This window comes from Podarcis cretensis (assembly GCF_951804945.1).
Source record: "Podarcis cretensis genome assembly, chromosome: 6".
Taxonomy (NCBI): domain Eukaryota; kingdom Metazoa; phylum Chordata; class Lepidosauria; order Squamata; family Lacertidae; genus Podarcis; species Podarcis cretensis.
In genome coordinates this window covers 438,840-460,113 of record NC_137175.1, presented here as the reverse complement: position 1 = coordinate 460,113, position 21,274 = coordinate 438,840, and the positions used below count along the sequence as shown (strand labels likewise).

General features: G+C 53.1%; 1 protein-coding gene across 6 annotated transcripts in view; it reads right to left on the bottom strand.

The window, feature by feature from the left end:
• Positions 1-21,274, bottom strand: part of CDH22 (cadherin 22) — a 92,177-nt gene that overhangs the window by 7,632 nt on the left and 63,271 nt on the right. For all 6 annotated transcript variants that reach the window (XM_079979136.1, XM_079979133.1, XM_079979135.1 and 3 more), the window contains one exon: positions 17,437-17,573. In XM_079979136.1, the coding sequence (XP_079835262.1) occupies positions 17,437-17,573 (137 nt within the window). The remainder of the gene's footprint in view (positions 1-17,436; positions 17,574-21,274) is intronic.

Genomic DNA, 21,274 nt, shown 5'->3' with positions numbered 1-21,274 from the left:
AGGGGACTGAGAGCGCCTCCCAAGGTCCGGGGGGCCGTCTCTCGGAAGAGGGACCAACTGGCTTTCTCCTGCTCCAGAACTAATGGAGGAGATTCCAGCTGCACCTCAGGAAGAACTTTCTGAGGCCAAGGGGAACAGTCTCTCTCGGAAGGTGGCAGACTCGCCTTCCCTGGAGGTTTAGAAGCAGACGTTGGGCAGCAATCTGTCAAGGATGCTTAGCTGACATTCCTGCATTGCAGGGGTTGGACTAGATGACCCTTGGGAGTCCCTTCCAACACCATCATCATCATCATCATCATCATCATCATTATATATTTATTAATACTCTGCCTGATAGGACACAAGGCAGCTTACAGGTAAAAACAAGAATCACTAAAAACAAGAAAGAACCAATCACTACAAACAACAAAACATTAGTAGAATTAAGACTATATAAATCCCAGTGACCCCCCTGGGACAATTTCCCATAGGCAAGCCTAGAATTGCAGGGTGAGTTTTAGGAGCCAAGTGGCTTCCAGACAGAAACTTCCTGGCTTTTCCTTCCTAATCTTCTCAACAGAGGCATGAAGAAACCTACACAGTGGTACCTCGGCTTTCGAATGCCTCCGTAGTCGAATGTTTCGGAACTCGAATGCCAAATACCCAGAAGTCAATGCCTCAGTTTTCAAACTTGCCTCAGAAATTGAACAGGAAATGCGGCCTCCGTTTTGAGGCTTCCGCTTTCAGTTTTGTGTTTTTGAATGTTTCGGAACTCGAATGGACTTCTGGAATGGATTACGTTAAAAAACCAAGGTACCACTGTACCAGTTTGTGTCCTCTACAATTGAATCTGATGGACATCAAAGTGACCTCGGGTGGCTGCACCATTCCTACCCACTGAAGGCAGAATCTAGACTGTCCACTTTTCTGGCAGGATAATACACCGGGTGGCCCCACTCACCCACCCCCCAGGGGTGGTCTCTGCCACCCCCCCGTCACCTCTACAATTCCATGGGCTGTTGGCACCCCAAGAGCATCTCCCAGCCAAAGGTGGAACCAGGCCCCTCCAGCCCTAGAGAGAACTCCCCTGACCCCCCCCCTCCATAGCCAAAGTCTCTCTGATGCAGCCGCCTGGGAGGACGGAGGACTGAGGCCGTGGGGAAGGAGCAGAGCCTGACCCACGGCAAATGGAGTAGCCCCGAACCACAGGAAGCCCCTGCCTTCAGCCCCATCCCTCTGGCCGACAGCCCTGAAGAAATGCAGGCCAGCCCCAAGCTCCTTGCCCACCTCCAGGTATGCCCCTGCCAGCCCCACCTGGTGCAGACAGCCCCTCCTCAGCCCACCCCACAGCTGCCTCTCCCCCTTGCCAGCCTGCTGTGAGCCTGGACACTGTGTCCGACCCTGCTTGTAGGGTGGGAGCAAGGCGGACGATGCCCCTGCCTCCAGGCACAGACACACACCCCACCTCTGACTCCCGGAGCTAGTGCCCTTTGCCAAGAAGCATCGCTCCGGCCAGGGCTGGCAGCAAGCCCAGCTGGCGGGCACCATGCCAGTCTCCCTCCTCCGTGGCAGAGAGCGGGCAAGGAGGGGCATCGCTCCCTGCTCAGCTCTGCCAATGCCCAAGAGAGACCATCACCTCCACCTCAAGGCATCTTCCTCTGGGGTGAGGAAGGCTTGCCCATTGACTTCCCTGCCCCACTCTCATATCACCATAAATCCAGGAAATTGAGGCTAAAAGCAGCTTTAGTCAGCCTCTGAGCATGCCATGAAGGCCAGTCACTGGGGAAGGGGCTGTCCTTGCACCCCATCCTGCCCACAGGGCCCCCGGTTGGCTGCTGGGAGGGGCAGGATGTGCTGAGCCTGATCCACCAGCAGCCATTTCTGGGAGCCCTTTGCAGCAGGAAGAGCGGCAGAGATTCTGGGATGCAGCCGAAAGAAGCAGGAGACCCCCCAGGAAGTGCAGCAGCCTAGCCAGGGAGGGGACTCTGCCAATCCCTGACTCCTTGGCAATGCCACCCGCAGGCTGGCCAGCTAGCCTGGCTCTGCCTTGCTGGCCTCCAACATCTGCCTCTTTGCTGATAAGTTTGCAAGGAACTGCCGTTGCCCAAAGGCCTGGGGGACAGGGGCAAAGGGCCATCACGCCAGCCAGAGCCGGCCTTCAAAGACCCCCCTCTTCCGGCTCGCTCTGCCGCGGCTGCCACTTTGCTGATTAGAGGGGAGGGTCCCGGCGGAGGGGCCGGCGCCATCCATCAAGCGCCTGGCACCTGCCCTGCTCCACCGAAAGGAGTGGGAGAGACGGAGCTGCAAGGATGGGCTGGGCAGAGGAAATGGGCAGGTGGGCACAAGAGAGGGGGGGCTGCTGGAACTGAGAAGGAGGGGCAGGGGCTGCCCGTTGCCCCCTCCCTCCCTCCCTCCTCTTGGCCACTGCTCAGATTTCTTTAAGAAGCCTTTTCTTACAAGGCAGCTCAGAAAAAAAAACACGTATGAGGCAGCACAAATTTAAGCCAACAGAAGTAAGCGTAGCTCACAAGAAATCTCAGAAAATCATCCAAGAAAGCGGGGCGCTTCTCCTGGGCTGGTGGCTTTGGGAGAGAGATTGCCTGGCCGCCCGCCAGGGACTCCTGAGCCGCCACCCCTGCCTGATGGGGAGTGTTAGGAAAGGAAAATAAAACTCCCCCCATCACAATGCCCTTTTACCAATCTCTGAGGCGACCATATTTGGAGGACTGTGCACAGTTCTGGCCGCCTTGCCTCAAAAAGGATATTGTATTTATTTATTTTGGTCAGTAACCAGCTGATCAAGGATATTGTGTACCCAGAAAAGGGCCACCCAAATTATCACGGGGAGGGAGCACATCCCTTGTGTGGAAACTCTGGTAGAAGGTGGCATAACAACCAGAGGTGTGTGAAATTATGCAAGGCTGGCAGATGAAGCATCGGGATGGACAAGATATAGCACTTCTTCACACACTGCCATTAAACTCTGGAATGCGCTCTGGTCCCGCATGGTGGGCAGCATGCAGGACTTCAGGAGCCCCGGGTCTGATCCTGCAAACAGGCCCTGCCTGGACTACGCAGGCTGCTGGTTTATTAATGGCTGGAGGGAAGCAGAGACCCAAAGCGCAGCCCAGGACAGAGGCTCTGGCTCTTGGTGCCCTTAGCATTTCCAAGCCTGCGTTGTGCCAGGGAATGGTCTGAAAATGAGGACTGGGGGGGGGGGCATTCTATGGCAGACCAGCTTCTCTCCGATGGAGAGCTGGAGGGGGAAGAGCCCCCCCCCCGCCGCCCACAGCATGTTCAGAAGCAGAGAGAGAGAAACAGAAGCTGAACAGATTAGGGAGGAGTTACCCAGTTATGAGATAATGACAAGGGAGCCGGAAAGGAGGGGGCATCTAGTTGAGACGCCTCTTGAGAGCGTGGGGAACCCCCACCACCACCACCACGGACTTGGAGGTCCAAACGTATCAGAGAGCAAAGGAGGCAGAGGGAGGGATGAACTTCTCATTGGAGCCTAAAATGCTGCTGAAGCCGGAAGGAAGATTGGAGAGCTGTGTATTTGTGCTTGCAACATGATGCCGTAATAAAAGGACTATAAATATATCAACTGCTCATTAATTCTTATCTGTGAAGTTACTGAAGGGAAGGGAGGACTCTCCATGTCTGACACGTTGGGACTGGGGGGTCCTGCCGGAAGTGGAACTAAATGGGGTTCAGAACGGGGAAGGGGGAGGCTCCAGAGATGCCGCCGAGAGCCTCTCCTCCTGCCCTGACTCGGATCTCCTCCACATTCTGTTTCCACTCCAAGCTTCTGGGTCTTGGTCTTTCAGCCCCCCCACCACTTGCCTTGTAGCTCCAAGTTAGACCCAAGGAGAGCCTCTCCGTCACCTTCACCTTAACTGTGGATTACCTTCCCACAGTTAAAACCATGCTCAAGGCGGCTCACAACATGAACACAGGTTCATAATTACAAACAGAGCAAAACTCGTCACAACCAATCAATAAAATGCATCAAAAAGTCCACAACCAAAATAACAAACAAGATGCAAAAAATTAATAGCAGTAACAGCAACCCCCCCCCCCAAAAAAAACCCATAAGAAGACAGCGGCGCAAGAGTCTCCTCAGCAGCCTCAGCTTTGGTAGCTGGAGCTGGTCTGGGGGAGTCAGGGGCCAATTTCCTGGCTGCCCTACTAATGCATCATGTTCTTAAGAAGTTTTACGTTTTGCTCATCTTGGGGCTCAGGAGACAAAACGAGGGTTACAAATTAAGCAACTCAACCAGCCAAACAAGCCACCTCCCTTTTCTTCCCACAGCCCTAAAAAAGGAACATTTGCCTGCCAGAGGGAGGCGGCCAAGTTCCCAGGTGCCCAAGCAGGCTGCAAGGAAGGATCTCTGCCAGCTGGGGGGGGGGCACAAGCGCCAACGGGGTTCAGGGGAAGCTTGGGACCCCGGTGGCACGGGGGTCAAAACCACTGAGCCTCTTGGGTTTGCCGATCGGAAGGGCGGCAGTTCAAATCCGCATGTGTCAGGGGCTCAGGAGCAGAGGCACAGGGAAGAGAGGAGATGGAGAGCGAGGGGGAGGAATCCGAGGGGAGCGTAGGAGAAGAGGACAGTGGACCGAGGGATTCCATGAGCCTCTCCAGCGAATCGGAAGATTCACAGAAGGGGGCGCCAGTGGCCAGGGGTAGGGGGTTCCCAAGGGGAACGCCCCAGGAGCAAGGGGGCAGCAGGGACTCCCAGAGCAGTAGCTGGAAATCAGGACCAGCTTCCCCACCAGAGCAGAGTGGGGGGGAAGAGTCCCAAGGATCGGGGCCAGTGCATTCCCCACCAGGGAGAGAAGATAAGGCAGGGCTGACCACGCCTCCATCAGAAAGTCGGACAACGGAGGAGAGGTCAGATCCGGCCAGTGTCCCGGAAGAGGGAAGCAGTGACCGAAGTAGTGTAACAGTTAGGAGAAAGGTCACTGGGCTGGCGCGAGAGGCAAGTTCAAATGTACAGGAGCGCGGGACAGCAGAGAATGAGGATTGGGAACCGGGTCCTAAAGCCCGCCGGAGGGAGGGGGAGGAGCTAAGCGACTCAGCGTCAGAAGAGTCCTGAAAGGGCAATGCCCCAGCGGGCAGGAGGACCCAGAGGAGGAGAGAGCAGCGTAAAAGGTGGAGCAGGGCTAGGATCTTAAACTGGTGTCATAGGGGAGGAGACTCAGACGGGACTTCGCCGATCTAGGGTTTAAGATGTAGGGCTGCACGCTGTGGTTTTGAAATGGAAACTGAACTTCAATAAAGACTTTTGTACATTACTACAGCCTAGCGTTGGTCCTCTGTGAGCTGGGACCTAGAGGCAGCTCTGACAATAACCTTGGTTGAAAAATCAGAAGCTTTCTTGTTAGGTATTATAGGCCAGGAATTACCGAAAGGGCAGAAGAAGTTATTCATGTATGCGACAGCAGCGGCTAGGGTTTTACTAGCCCCAAAATGGAAAGACGACAAGATACCAGCGAAAGAAGAATGGCAAGCAAAACTGATGGATTCTGCAGAAATGGCTAAACTTACAGGAAGACTCAGAGACAAGGACAATAGAGACTTTAAAAAAGAATGGGAACTGAGGACTTCCGGGTTAGCGCCAACGACTAATGGCGGATTCCCTCTGAGCTCCGGAGGGATCGGCTCCGCGGGATCGGGTCTTATCGCTGCGGCGAAGCGGGGACCCTCAAAAATCATAGGCGGGTGAAGCCTGTGAGCATGGGGACTCGGCGGGCACCATTTGCGCCCCCCCAAGCCGCGAAGGAGCCTTTTTAAAGGCTCCGGAACGGGACGGGGTGAGCGGCACGGTGCTGAGAATCGATTGCTTTTTCCGCGGAGTGAAGCCGCATAGCCGTTTGTCAGAGAGCGCTGACTTCTTCTTGTGAACAATTGGACTCTAAAGCAACAACCCGTGACTAGTATGGAAATTGGAACTTTAAAGAAAAAATTTTAAATTCGGCACGATTGGGGAAGGTCTAAACAGGAAGTCCGCCTTCCCTCTCTGTAAACAACTTAAAGCAAAGGACCTGTTAACTAAGGTTGAAGAGAATTTTTCTTCTTTTTTCTTGCAAAAGACCTTAATTTCACGGTTTGGCATTATAAGAATTCTATTGGAAGCAGGGGAACCTGCAGAAAAAGAACTAAATTTGGGAGCTGAAGCGCCACCCCCCTGGACCCGGGAGTGTTTCGCGAGAGCCTGGTGGTGAGGTAAAGAAGATCTTGACAGCTGTCAAGCTAGCTGTCAAGACGCAAAAAGAGGACTTTGTTTCTGTTGCTTCTGCTGGTTACATTTTGTTACAATTTGCTCCTGAAAAAGGAAGGGTTGATACAAACTAACTGGACTTTTGGATTTGTGCTGAAAGGAACATCAAGGAACTAAAACTCCCCTAGAGGGGGCTTTGGGACATTACAAAGAATGGCTGGTGGAGGAAAAATACAGGCTAAACTGAACAGAGCATTTGTTCTCTTGGGAAAGTTGCAAGGTCAAATTGATGTTTTGGCTACAAATGCTACAACTTTGGATTCAACAGTGAATACTTTCATTGAATTTGATAAGGACAAGGATCTGACGCAGGAAGCCTACTTAACTGGACAAATAGAGAAATTTGAGAGTTTTGAGAATTTGGAGAAGGAGATATATGTTGTCCCTGAGGAAAAGGAAGGGGGAGCCATAATTTTGCAGAAGTTAAAGGAGAACGGTAATTTGAGGCCTGACATGATGGCAACAAAGGAAAACAAAAACCTGATGTGGAAAGTCCGGCCTGAAGTGGAGAGTGAAAAGTGGAGAGATCTCCTTATGTGGAGATCTGAAGACCTAAGGATTACAAATTTGATTAAGGTGGAAGATGGAGCTTTGGGGACATTTGGATTTGAAAGGAGTATGAAACAAGATCTGGAATACCCCATAGGCTCAGTCCTTAAGTATGAAGGCCTGGATGGAAGAAAAGTGGATCCTGTCGGGCCGGAGCTTCTCCGAGATTTGGTTTTTAATATTAAGGACTATCAAAAAGACCGGCAGAGAGGAAGTGAGAGAGAATTAAGAGCCTCGGACTTGAGATCTCCAGGCTGATTGTATATTGAGACTGATGGACACATGTTGGGGACTGAAACCGGGAAGGGGGCATGGGTGGAATAGAAACTGGGAACACAAAGGGTATATAATTATAATTTGTTCTTTCTTTTTGTCCTGTTATCTGTATGGAAATTGGGAAAATCGTGGAAGGGAATTTTGGTCGACCTTAGTGAAATGGTTTAAGAATAAGTATTGAAGTACAAGTTTGGATGAGAGTTAAGATTGGATAAAGTAAAAGTGGTTTTTAAAATAAATTAAATTAAATGAAAACAAGGTTGGAAGGATATATAGGGAAAATGATTAGATATAGAAGATTAAGCAAAAATGAATTGAGGAAATGGATGAAAGAGAGAAAGTAAAACAATAACATATTAAAAGAAACTATTAAGTTAAAAAATAAGGTTGAAAGGACTTGCTGAAATAAAAATCTGAATTTGAATACAGAACTGGGAGGTGTGGGGAGGTCAAGAAAATAAGTAAAAGGGAAGTGGTTATGTACAGGATTTAAATTGTTTTTTTTTCTTTTTTTCTTTTTTAATGATTGCATTTTTTTCTTTGTATTTTTCTGTTTTTGTGTTGTACTGCGTATATTTTTTTTGTTTTTTGTTTTTCTCATGTTTTCTTTGTAATCTTTAAAAAATCTGAATAAATATTATAAAAAAAAAGAATGGGAACTGTTCATGCTGTATTTACAGAAATATTGTAAAGAAATGGACTCATTAGCAGGGCTTGAGTAAACACTTACAACTAAGAAAACAAGAGTAAAGGTTAAGAAATAACAACATGGAAATTAATTAAATGCAAGATGTAATTTGAAGAAAATGATGTACAAAAATGATACGAAAATAAGAGCAGTACATTTAAAGATGAAAAATAAGACAAAGATTAAGCAGAAGTAGCAAATAGTTAAAGAACCAGCAGGGAAAGTTGAGGGAAGTCATGGGGGTGGGGTGGGGGGGGGTGGGGAGTTGTGTTTTATTTTTATTTTTTTATATGATAAATGTATTGAATATTAAATTGTAAAATGTAATTTAAAAAATTATTAAAAAAGAAGAAGACTGGACTCCGTTACTGCGGGGGGGGGGGAGACAGGGATCCGTTACCTTTTTATTTTTTAAAAAAATATTTTTTTATTAAGATTTTAAAGATTACAGAGAAAAAAGAGAAAATAACAATCAAAGAAAAAAAGAAAAAACAATACATAAAAAACCAGTCAAACCTGTACATCACTTGCTTACATTCACTTATTTCCTTGACCTCCTCACGCCTCCCATTTTTGTATTCTAATTCAATTTGTTATTTCAGCAAACCCTTCCAACCTTATTTTTATCTTAATAATTTGTCTTAATATACTATAATTTTACATTCTCTCTTTCACCAACTCATTTTTACTTAATCCTTTATGTCATTTCTACTAAAACCACATAATTTTCTTTTCCCAACATCTTTCTAGGATCCGTTACCTTTTTAGCTCAGGGGAAGCAAGTGTCACCGAGAACGGAAAAGAGCTGAACTTCTCCTGTGCACGAATGGAGGCCCCAACTGGCGGCTTAATCCCCACATTTCCCCCTGGATTAGCTCAAAGACCCATCCAGTCCCCCATTGGCCAAGCAGACACCCCCATGGGAAGCCCACAAGGGGCACAGCAACTTCCCCCTCATCCCACATCCCCCAGTGACCCGTCTCCTTGGATAGAATCACAGAATTGTAGAACTGGAAGGCACCCCAAGGGTCATCTAGTCCAACCCCCTGAAACACAGCGATTTCAGCTCAAGCATCCAAGACAGATGCCCACCCAACCTCTTCTTAAAAACCCCCTTCCATCCCACGGAAGAGCAGCTCTTACTGCCAGAAAGTTCTTCTGTATGTTTAGTCGGAATCTCCTTTCTTGAAGCCATGGGTTCGAGTTCTACCCTCCAGAGCAGCAGTGTGCTCCATCTTGTGCGGAGGACTAGAACCCAGAAGACCAGCGTTCAAATCCCCCCTTGGCCGTGCCGTTCCCTGGGTGGGACCTTGAGGGCCAGTCCCTGCTTCTCAGCCTCCCTGGCAGGGTCCTTGGGGGGTGTTAGAGGAAAAGGGGAGGAAAAGGATTATTGAATATTTTAAGAACCAGAATTAACAAGAAAATAACCTAGCAGGTCTGGAGTAACTCCAGCAGAACAGAAATTAACAGAATTTAACATAATAGGCCATATAGTAACAATTGCAAAGTTATTTACTAGAACTACTTCTCAAAAATTAGAGACCACTTCCCATAATGTCAAAATCGACATCGTGACATAATATAATAAAAATGTAGCTTTTCGGTTGACCACCAAGTCCAGTATGTACAAGCTACAAGTCCTATATAGTTAATGCCATAGTACATTCTTTACTAATTTCTTCATCTCTTTTGTATTTTTCTGTAGTCCTAGTAAATAACCTTGTTATTGTTACTATACGGCCTATTACGTTTACGTGTGTTTTCAATTGGATTTGCGTGATATAGGCATTCTGGTGGTTTATAACAGAATTTAACAGGCAAAGAACTTTGAAGATGAAGAATTTGGAACATGTGATTTAATAGAAAAATAAAGAAACCAGGAATAGGGTGGGAGGGAAATCACCAGGTATTTAGTCAAGAGGAATATGAAAGTTGTGCAGCCAGAGGGTGGAGGGAAGGGGACGTGGGATGTATTCTTTGTCTTTTCTGTCTCTGTATTTGAAAAATGCAAATAAAAAATAAGAATAAAATAAAAAGGAGAGGAGGGGGGTGCCATGCCTCCTAGCTTGAGCCCCCCCCCAATTCCTCCTCCAACAGCCTTTCTTGCTCCCCTTCTCCGAATGTCTTGGAGCAAAGCCATCCTAGCCCCTCGGGGGGGGGGGCATCTCCCCGCTGCCTCTCCTCTGCCAGCTCCTGCCTTGCTCAGCCCCTGCCAGCCCCTCCGCTGGAACCTGTGGCAAGAGGCCGCTGGGAGGTGCAGGGCTGGAACTCCGAGGCCAAAGGGGCTCCGCAGTCGGCCGGGGGGGGGGGTCGCAAGGAGGGAGGGGGCAAGACGGCTCCCCTCCCCCTCCCCAGAGGATCCATCATCTCCACCGTCCCCTCCCCCCCCCAGCATCCCAACCCGGCTGACTGACATGCAAATTAGTTTAATTATTTCTTCTTCTAAAATAAATTATATTTTGCAGTGGCTGCAATATGTTGTGTCAGGCAAAATTACATTCAATATTTTTAAACTAATTGATGTCAGCCTTGAGAAAACGTGATTGACAGCAGCGAGGAAACGAGGCTCCGCTACCTAAATGCTTTCCTAAATTAAAATTAAACATGCCGGTTTTTTCACCGCATTTCCTCCAGGAGTCGGAATGCCATTAATCTGAAAGCGCCGTTGGGGGGGGGGGAGGCAGGTGGGGAGGGGAGCTGGGGGGCACGGAGAAGCAGGATGGGACTCTCCGCTGGGGGGGCTGCAGGCTCCTGCCGGGGGCACCTGCCGGCCTCATCCAAAAGGATCCGACCGCGTCAGCTGCCCGTGAGGAGGGGCACCGGCAGGAGGGGATGTGCCAGGAAGCCGGAAAGGCCCTCTGCAGCCCATGACAAGCGGGGAAGGAAGCAGAGGGAGGGAGGGAGGGAGGGACTCCCCACATCCAATGGGGCAGCGAGGGAAACCTGGCAAGGCAGCCACTCTCTGGGGGATGCATTCCGGCACAGAATCCCACCCCCCTCCCAGCAGGATCACAGAATTGCACAGTTGGTGGGACCCCCCAGCCCGGCTCCTCTGGGGTTGCAGCAGGAGCATCCCTGACCCACAGCCACACACCCTCTATAAGGAGCATAAAACGAAAAGCAAAGATCACCAGTGTGGAAGCAATGATTCTTCAACACCGTCTCCGCTGGACTGGTCATGTTGTGCGGATGCCCGATTATCGTCTTCCAAAGAAACTACTCTATTCCAAATTTAAGAATGGAAAATGTAATGCTGGTGGTCCACAAAAGAGGTTTAAAGACTCTCTCAAGGCAAATCTAAAAAAATGCAGTATAAACATCAACAACTGGGAAACACTGGCCTGCGAGCGCTCCAGTTGGAGAACAGCCTTGATCAAAGGTGTCCTGGGCTTTGAAGACACTCGAACTCAGGACGCAAGGGAGAAATGTGCTGAGAGGAAGGCACACTTGGCAAACCCTCACTGGGGTCAACTCCCGCCTGGAAACCAGTGTCCCCACTGTGGAAGGACGTGTGGATCCAGAATTGGCCTCCACAGTCACTTATGGACTCACTGTTAAGACTGTGTTTATGGAAGACAGTCTTACTCGGCTACGAGGGATCGCAGAAGAAGAAGAAGAAGAAGAATCAGTGTATGAATCAAAGTCAAACAGACGACCAAAGTCGAGGATTAAGGAGAAAGCCCAGTTGGTTTAAAAGGAACCTCCCACATGAACAGCAACATCTTTATTATTTATACGCTGTCCATCTGATGGGGTTGCCCCAGCCATTCTGGGCAGCTTCCAGCAAAATATACAACCCCACAAAACACCAACCCTCAAAACCTTCCCTATACAGGGCTGCCCTCAGATATCTTCCAAAAGTCATGGTGAGCCTTGGGGGTCCCTTCCAGCCCCCTGATTCTATCATTTGACGGAGGTTTCTAAGCGGAGGTCAGGCAACCACCTGCCAGCGATTCCTTAGCTGAGTTCCTTCATAGCCGGGGGTTGGACTAGATGACCCCTGGGGTCCCTCCCCACCCTGAAACCCTCCAATTCCATGATCCTTCTAACCCCATTCGCCCTGCTACCAAAGCCTTGGTGCATCTGGATCCTGGCCCCCGCCTCTCCCTTGGCACAGGTGAGCCTTTGCCCGGGAGGAATCTCCCTCGGAAAGAGGGGCTCCCCTCCCTCTGGCCCCCTCCCCATCTCTCACACTGCCCCAGCTGAGCGGCAGGAGGGTAATTAAGGAGCGGTCCAGCTCCGTCTGCGATTACGGCCGTTCTCCGGCAGGAAGATTTATCATCTCAATTACCAGCAGTGGACACAGCAGTCAAGGGCCCATCATTTTACATGAGCGCCGGAGAAAACAGGGAGAGAATCCCTAATATTAGCCCAAGGAAGGTAAACAGCTTGTGCGGGAAATGAAGATTTATCTGCACAAACACTCCAAGAGGCTCTCGGGGCTCAACAGGCCCCTTTCATGCCGCGGCCGGCCCTGCGCATCCCCAAGGAAATGCTCTTGGCTGCCCAAAGAGCACCGAGCCAGAGCAGACGGCAAAGCGCGCCGGATCAGGCAGCCAGGCATCCTGCTCTCATGGCAGCCAACCGGGTGCCCATCAGGGGAGGAGGCCAGCAACAAGAGCCACATGCCCGCCAACATTTCTCCAGTGAGAAGAGGGGCGTCCTGGTCTGCACCAGGAAGCTTCTCCCTTGCTGGATCTGGACCCATTTACACCTGCCGCCTTGAGCCAAGGGCAGCCGCTCTGTCTCACCTACCTAGCAGGGATGTTGTAAAGAGAATGAATATTTATTTATTTATTTATTTATTTATTTATTTATTTATTTATTTATTTTATATCCTGCCCTATACCTGGAGGTCGAGGGAAACAATAAATGGAATGAAAGAAAAAATTAGCTGTAAGAAGCTTTGAGTCCCTGTCAGGGAAAAAGGCGGGGGAACAGTAATAATAATAATAATAATAATAATAATAATAATAATAATGGAATCTGTGAGAATGGTCAGGAACATTCCATGCGGTAAATCCTATTGAACTACTTTGGATGGCAGCAAAAGGCTGCCCAGTCTTTACCCAGTTAAGAAGAAGAAGAAGAAGAGTTTGGATTTGATATCCCGCCTTTCACTCCCTTTAAGGAGTCTCAAAGCGGCTAACATTCTCCTTTCCCTTCCTCCCCCACAACAAACACTCTGTGAGGTGAGTGGGGCTGAGAGACTTCAGAGAAGTGTGACTGGCCCAAGGTCACCCAGCAGCTGCAGGTGGAGGAGCGGAGACGCGAACCCGGTTCCCCAGATTACGAGACTACCGCTCTTAACCACTACACCACACTACACCACACTTAAGCTCCTGGGAGTCAGCTCCATTGACTACAGTGGGACTTACTTCCAAGTAGACAGTGTCAGGCTCCACTTACAAGAAAGGAACAAAAACTCCGGGTGTTTCTGAGGACGGCTGGCTGCTGGAGCTTTGCAATTAAAGAATGTAAAGCAGATTGGTGACCTTTTCCTTTGAAATACTAGGAGGGGCTTTTTATGCCAGCTTCACTGTCTCCTTCATTTGGTGCAGGGATTGTATTTTCAGTATAAGCTGGACTCTGTTTTTGCACCTGCACACACACTCCACTTTGATTGTTCTCAGAGACATGGAGGGGAGGAAACCGGGACATTCTGGGATCAAATCATAGCTGTCAACTTTTCCCTTTTCTTGCGAGGAATCCTATTCGGAATAAGGGAATTTCCCTTTAGAAAAAAGGGAAACGTTGACAGCTATGGATCAAATCAGAAACTGGGACGGTTCTGTAATTCTGGGACTATCCCCAGAAAACCGGGACACTTGGAGGTTATGCCAGAGCAGCCCTTTCACATCCTGCAGTTTCCAGCCACTGGGATTTAGAAGCATTGGAGTGGGGAGCCAGAGTGGGGCCATTGTGACTCGGGACCATCAAGAGCCAAGCCAGCGCCAGAGATGGGGCAGCCGCTGGCCGGCCGGCCATGACCCTCCCCACATGCAGAGGTTCAGCCTGGGAAACCTGGAAGGGAGAGGAGCTCCTGGCCCCATTTGGAGGGGTCTCTGGGCACCCAAGAGGCAGGGGCCTCCCAGGGCTGTGAAATGGGAGGAAGCAGGTCCCCCCCTGGGGGTGGGGTCAAGAGGCACCCTTGGGCGTCCAGCCCCACCAAGAAGCGCTGGGTGTGTGGGGGTGCAGAAAGTTTGAGCATCTATGGCGGGGGTTCTTTAGCTGTGAAACCTGCATTGCGGGGGTTGGACTGGATGACCTTGGGGTGCCTCCCAACCCTACGATTCTGCGTGTCTGAATTGCGCCAAAGTGGGGTTGAGACCCAAAGAGCAGCAAGTGCCCCACCAGCAGTGATGGGCAGGGGCTGGAATGAGGCTCCTGGGCAGTTACGGGAACATATGTGTCATTCATTGACATCCTTCTCCCCCCCCCCCTTGAAGCACCAAGAGGGAGGGAGGGGTCATGTTCCTGCTTAGGGCAAAAGCCCTTTGCAAGAGGCCCACAAAGCAGTTGGGTCCCCGGGTGGGAGATGCTGACTCTCCCCCCACCTCTCTCTCTCTCTCTTTTTCTCCCTCTCTCCCTGCCCCCCCCCCCCACTTTGAAGGCCGCCCCTTTACAACTGCCCTTTCCAGCAAAGGATCCCGACATAAATGGCGCTTTAAATTCAATATCCGGCATTAATATTTCATGATTACAAAGCGCTCCGGATAATGTCTCTGGCAGGAGCGTCTGGACAGTTAAAATGGATGAGTCAGAACTTCCTGACGGAGGAGAGGGGCGTCGGCGGGGAAGGCGCCCGCCCAGCGCTGGCACTAATGCGCCCTGACAGGCCCCTTCGCCCGCCGGGGGCTGCTGACTGGTCTGGAAATGGGAGCTGTTGCGGGGAGAGACGGCCCTTCTGATTCCTGTCGCCTTGTATTTGCGGGCAGAGAGAGGGATCCCCCCCCCAGCCACGCAATGGGAGCCGGGGGGCAGCAGAGCCCTTCTGCACTGTGGCCTGTGGGGGAAAGAAGCCCCTGCTTTCCCCTGCCGAGGGCAAGAGGATCATTGGGCTGTGGGGTCAGAAGGGACCCTAGGAGTCATCTAGTCCACCCCTGCATGTCCCGCCAAGCCCCCCCCCCGGTGGCACCGCCCCTCACAGGCCCCCTGCAAGCCAACTGGACCTACTGAACAGTTCTGAAGCCTGCATCCCTGCCATGGGGCTGGCTGTGAAGAACACAGTCCATTAGGGGCGCGGCAGAGACCGGGAATTCTGGAAACATTTCTACCTCGGGTTGAAGTCTCTTCAGGTTAAGCCTCTTTGGGTTGTCCTTCGTGGCGGAGGCCGTTACTTCCGGGTTTGGCCGCTTGCGCATGCACAGGTGCTCAAAATGATGTCACACGCATGCGCGGAAGCAGCAAATCGCGACCCGCGCATGTGCAGACATGCGGGCGCGGGTTGCGTTCGCTTCAGGATGTGAACAGGTCTCGGGAACGGATCCCGTTCGCATCCAGAGGTACCACTGTAATTGCAAGATCCCCAAACATGCAGGGGCCGAATTCTGGCTCAGACTTCAAGGACGGACGCTCTTATTTCCGATGAAGGGAGAGATCTGCAGAGGAGACGGGCAGGCCAGGAAGAGGCCTTGAGCCACAGCAGCCGGAAAGGGGGCAGGAATGGCGAGGGAGGGGGGCTGGCAGCAGCATGGCCAGGACCCCAATGCAAGAGCAGCCCCTGCCCCCCTGGGGACTCCAAGAAGCCCTGAGTGGTCTCCTCTGTGCCTCTGTTGGATAGTCTTCTCAAGTCACCCAGCTACAAATGCTGCATTCTTCTTCCGAGGAATAATTCAGTTTATACGCCGTCCTTTATCCAAAGATCCCAGGGCAGTTTGGAACGCCTCACGCCCAGCCTCTCCAGAGGGCCTTCCCGGAAGCAGCAGCTCCCTTGGACACTCGACTCCCAGCACTGTCGAGCTGGAAGGGGTCCCCAAAGGCCATCTAGTCCCACCCCTGCAATGCAGGAAACGCTCTTGCATCTTCTCCTGCAGCCCCCCCCCGCCATCCTCCTCCTCATTAGCATTCCCTCTCCCCCTCCAGACAGGTGCCGCTTCCTACCTGCACTTGCCACGCATATTTATTCCTATTTATTCGGCTAACTCCTTCCTCTCCCCCCAAGAGATTTCCTTTGGCAGAGCAGAGCCAGCCAGCCAGCTCTGCCAGGAGAGGGAAGGGGGGGTCAGGAGGAGGAGGAGGAGGAAAGGAATCTGTCTCAGGGCCCTTCCCGAAATCCGCTTGCCCAGACCCCCGAGACCCAGCCGAGGGAGGCATCAAAGGCTGCAGCTGCTGGGAGCCTGCCTTTGTTTCCTGCCGGCCTTGTTTGAAGTTTGGGGAAGCAGCATTCAAGCTGTTGGGCTTCCTCTTTGGGGAGAGCGGCAGAGATGGAACAGAGCAGCCCCCCCCCCCAAAAAAAATATATAGACAGCCGAGGAGGACCAGGGAGGAGGGGGTAGCAGGCAGGAGCGCAAGAGCCGAGGTCCTCACAGGACCCCCGCCAAAAGCAGCGCCCGCTGGTGGGGGTGGGTTGGGTGGTTGCTGGAGCCGAGCCGCTCACTCTCCCCCACCATCTGCTTGGTGCTGAACCTGGGCCTCCTCCCCAGCTACAGCCGCCTCCTGCAGGGCTCCCAAAAATACCATCTTTCGCGCCTGCCTGCCTGCCTGCCAAGGACCAGGCTGGTTTGCAGAGAAATTGGGGGGGGGGGGAGAGGCTATGTGTGAAGTGGGTGGGAGAAGGAGGGAGGGGAGTGTGGGGAGCCCAGAGTGGGCACCCCATAAGCAGAGCCCAGGGGAGCCCTCCGCCCAGAGTAATTTCAGGTGCTGCAGAAAGAGGGGAGCCTGCCCCACCCCCCGGTGTACCATGAGGGGTCTCATGGACAAGATCTTGCAACTGCGGCAGCGAGAAAAGCAGCCTTTGCCCTCTTTTAGCTGAACTTCTTCATGCAGCACATCATGAAACTAAGGAGGCTGTGATGGCCATCAAGTTGGATGGCTTTAGAAGTTGGAAGGGCCCCTCGGGGTCATCTAGTCCAACCCCCGGCAATGCAGGAACCCTGCTTAGAAACCTCCAATGGAGACGAATCCGCCACCTTCCCAGAGTCCGTCTCGCTGCCAACATCTCTCACCATCAGAAAGGGGCTTCATCTCCTTCAAAAGCGAAAGGTGGGATGCTAATAATCCTCCTGGAAGCCCCCAAAAGGGCTTGGGAGCAGGGGGTGTTGCTTCTCCTTTGCTCCCTCCCTCCCTCCCTCCCAATCCTGCCCCCTCCCCCTTTGCTGCCGCAGCCGTGAGGTTTTGGATTTGCCTTCCTCCGGGGGCATCAAAAAGGGGCCTGAGGCGCCAGCCCCAGAGACAGGCAGGGAGGTGGGGGGGGAATGTAGTTCCCCAGGAGGCCCCACGTCAGGCGTGGCAGTGGAGGCAGAAGCACTGCCCGCCTGCCCATCCCAGCTCAGATTAATATTCCTGCTGGCTTGCCCCTTCCTGCTTCCCATTGGCACCTGGGAGGGCTGCTTCAGGTCCAGACGAGCCCCTTTGGCCTCCTCCACCTCGGGGCCCTTCTCCTTCTTCTTGGCCCCCTCTGGGCTGACTCCATCCTGCCCGCATGCCCCCCCCGGGACTCACCTGCTTCCATGGCCAAGATGGTGATGTTGTGCCAGCCGGCTGTCTCCCGGTCCAGCACCTTGCTGGTCACGATGGCGCCAGTCAGCGGGTCGATGTCAAAGATCTGCTCCAGGTCCGTGCTGCGGTCAATGGCGTACCTGGGCACCAGGTGGGAAAGGGAGCTGTGAGGAGGATGCAAGGGAGGGGTGGAAGGCTGGCACATGGGGCAACAGAGCTCTTGGGACCCTGGTGTCAACCCAGAAAAGGAAGACCACCCTCCTCAGATCACAGAGCCATAGAGGCGGCTCAGAGGGCACTGCAAGCGGCACATTCCACACAAACTCTCCTGGCATGTGGAATCAAGAAGGAACTGCACACATCTGACATTGGACTCCAGCCCCTGCAAAGGCAGAGGGGGACCCAGCCCCCACCCTGGGCGCTGGCTCACCCCACCAACACAAGACGCAACCGGCTGTACTTTTGAATAAATAAGGTATAATATTCATTGTATCAAATTGTAGATTTCAACAAAAGTCTCATAAAGTTCAACGGAAAAAGCAGAAGACCCCGTGGATCAGTTCATTCTCTAGTCAGTTCATGCATAAGGTCCATCCATGTATCAAGTATCTATTCCACCTGTCTGTTCATAGATTCCAATAATCCACACAAAGGGTTGTTACAGTTCCACAGAATCCTTTCACAGAGTCTAAGACACGGATTTCCGGGATATTAGCCTTGTTTCGCCATCCTAGGCTTCATCAGTAGAACAGGCTCATATGTAATGTTACAGGATAGTGGATCTTATAGCTTGGTAGTGGTGCACGAGCTGACTAGAGAATGAACTGATCCACGGGGTCTTCTGCTTTGTTCGCTGGAACTTTATGAGACTTCTGTTGAAATATTGTGTGTTTATCGAGTATGTTTCATGTAACCATAGGTTTATTGTTTGTTGTTTCACCCCCCCCCCAACAGGCAGGAAGCTTTCATGGCGGGGGGGGGGGGGGCAGGGGACCTCTGGACTGCTCCTAGCCAGGATGGCACTGCTCTGCCTCCACAGCTGGAGCCAGCCAGGTTTCTGAATGCCAGTCGCTGGAATCTGCAGGAGGGGAGAGTTGCTCAGGAGCTGCTTTGCAGAGTTCCTACAATGGGCATCTGTTTGGCTACTGGGATAACAGGATGCTGGACTAGAGGGGTCACGGGCATCCTGGTCCGGCTTCCGTGCCAGGGATGCGAGGCGACTGGCCCAGCAAAGAGCAGAAGGGAGATGCCAAGGAAGCCAGACTGCCAGGCCTTGGAGGCTTCTGCACCTCCGTCCGGATCCGTGCTGTGGATGCGTTCCCAGAAAAAGCAGCACCCCCGCCTGCCAGGTGTTCCTGAAGCAGCCCCAGCCCCCAGCCGCACCCTGCACAGCCCCTCCGACCCCCTGCCAGGCCGGCCGGGCATCTGCCTGCGCCGCTGTGCTGCCTCCTTTTTCCTCCACAATAAAGTTAATGACTCGGATGGAGGAGCGCCGAGCGAGGGGCCCTCATCAAATCCGCAGAGGATGACACAAGCCGGGAGGAACTGTAAATATTGCAGAGGACAGGAGGATACAGGTTCCAAACGACCTTGACAGAGAGAAAGGCCAGGCGGGGAGGGAAGGGACAACTGCAGAGTGTTACTCCCCCTGGGAGAGAGGAAAGCCCCATAAGTGCCCCCCCCCCGGGAAAGAAGAGCCTTGCGAGAGCCCCATAGCGCTGGAGGGGCTTCCCCTGCAGTGCAGGGAATCAGGGTCCCTCCCAACCACGATTCCCACCAACGGAAGCCGAGGGCCTCCTGCCAGGTACCTTCAACCAGATGCTTCCTGGCGCTTCCTCTCAGTTCCTGGGCTGTGCCTTCTGCCCCGGCCAGGATGGATCCCCGACGGGGGCAACAGGGGAAGCTGCTGCCCTGCACATGCACCATGTGTGCCCAGCACCTGCTGCTTTCTGGAGCTGCCCCCTGGATTCTGCGACGGAGGCGATGGCATGACCACCCTCCTGGATGGGCCAGGCCTGACCTCCCAGCAGCAGCCCCAGAGGGCAGTCTCTGCCTGGCCGCCCTCTGCCACCTGCAAGCCAAGCTCTGCTAGGAGTTTGTGGCTTCTCCCGCTGCCTTGTCTCCCTCTTCTTGGCCCTCCTTTTGCCCCCGGGCTGCCCCCTCCCTCTGCCCCCCACAAGCAGCCGAGGAGGGCAGCCCCACCTCCAGGGTGGCGGGGGAGCAAACGCCAGGCGGCATCCGGCACGGCTGCTGAGAGATGCTGCGCCAGCGGTGCCAGGCCAGAGGCGGCAGGTCACGGCCCCCTCGCCTCTCCGCTCGCCCTCCTAATTGCCTGGCTGGCAAGATTATTTTCAATCAGGTCTGGTTTGTCTCTGGGGGATTTACCGTCTTTTATCCGGCTATGAAACAAGCCAAATTGCTTTGCTGCTGCCTGCAATGGTTTGCTTGCGTGGGGGCTGCTGCCCGGGGGGTCTCAGACGCTGCTGCCGGCCGAAGGTGGGGAGGAAAGGGTGGGCCTGTCCAGAGGGAACCTTGGCCTCAGCCGCTCTGCACCCAGCGCAGGGCTTGATCCTGCCTTGGAGGGAAGAGGGCACAGGAGCAGACCCTGGCCCAAGCCAAGGCCCCCAGGGGTCGGCCCCAGGAGCTGCTTCCAGGTCGAAGGCCTCCCCCAGTTCCCACTTCATGCCGGGGCTGAGCATGTGCAGAGTGCATTTCCCTCACTGCCGCCAAACCACGTAGAAAGAAGCCCCCTCACTTCTTTCTCAGTCTTGCCAACCCTTCCAAACTGAGGATTCACAGTCTCACAGAACTGCAGACATGTCACCTGCGGGTCCAAAATACCTACAGGTGCTCCAGGGGTGTTTTGACAGAAGCTTTCCCGATGGCCTTATTACGTTTTGCATGCTGTATGAAAGCGGTGTCAGTGATACACAAAAAGAAAATGATGCCCCTCTCTGCCCCCCCCCGAGCCCAGCTCTCTCAGCCCTCACGTCCCAGTTGCCCCCCCCCCAGCAGTGCCCTCCAACAAGGCCTGCCCTGCCCTGCACCAGCTAAACAAATCTGCGCCCCCATCACCAAAGGCAGATCTGCCCCCCACCCCATGCCTAGCTGGTTCTTGCGGGGGGGGGCGCTTTGAAGCAGCTGCAGCAAGAAGCCCCTGCTTGGGATGCTGCTGGTGTCGCCAGCTTCCCTCTCCTCCTCCTCCTCCTCCTCCTCCTCCTCCCCCCAACGGCATCGCCTGATGTTTGGCTGGGCAGAGCAGAGAGCAGTTTCTCCTCCTGCCTCTCCTGTGCTTTGGCAGTTTCCTTGGCACTCGCCTGCCTCAGCCCTTCCTTGCCACCCCCAAAGGCAGCGGCGGCAGCCGAGCGAGGGGCTCATCCTGGCATGTGCATTGCTGCTGCTGCGGCTGCTGCTGGGCTCTGGGAAGCTTTTCAAGCGCGGTGTGAAAAGCTCTTTGTGGTGTTTGTTTTCCCTGCCTGCCGCCTTTGTGCCGGAGCAGGTTGACGCTCTCGGGCGTCGCGGGAGTCTGCAAACCGCCTGTGCCCAACACATGTCTGCGGCGCCAGCGAGTGCCAAGGAGCAACAGCGTCTCTACAGAGTGCCAGCCTGCAGCTCTGCATCGGGAGGAGGGCCCTGCCCTGGGCAGAGAAAGAGCAGAGGCCTGTCTCTCCTCCCAGCGAATCACAGCTGAAGCATTCCTGGCAGGTGGAGGAAGGGGAGTCCACCATCTTCCCAGAGAAGAGAAGAAAGGCTTCTCTCCAGTGGCCCCCGTCTGTCAGGCCAGCTGGGGAAGGGCAGCGCCAACGTTGCACAGAGGTGATGGGGGGGTCCACCTGGCACA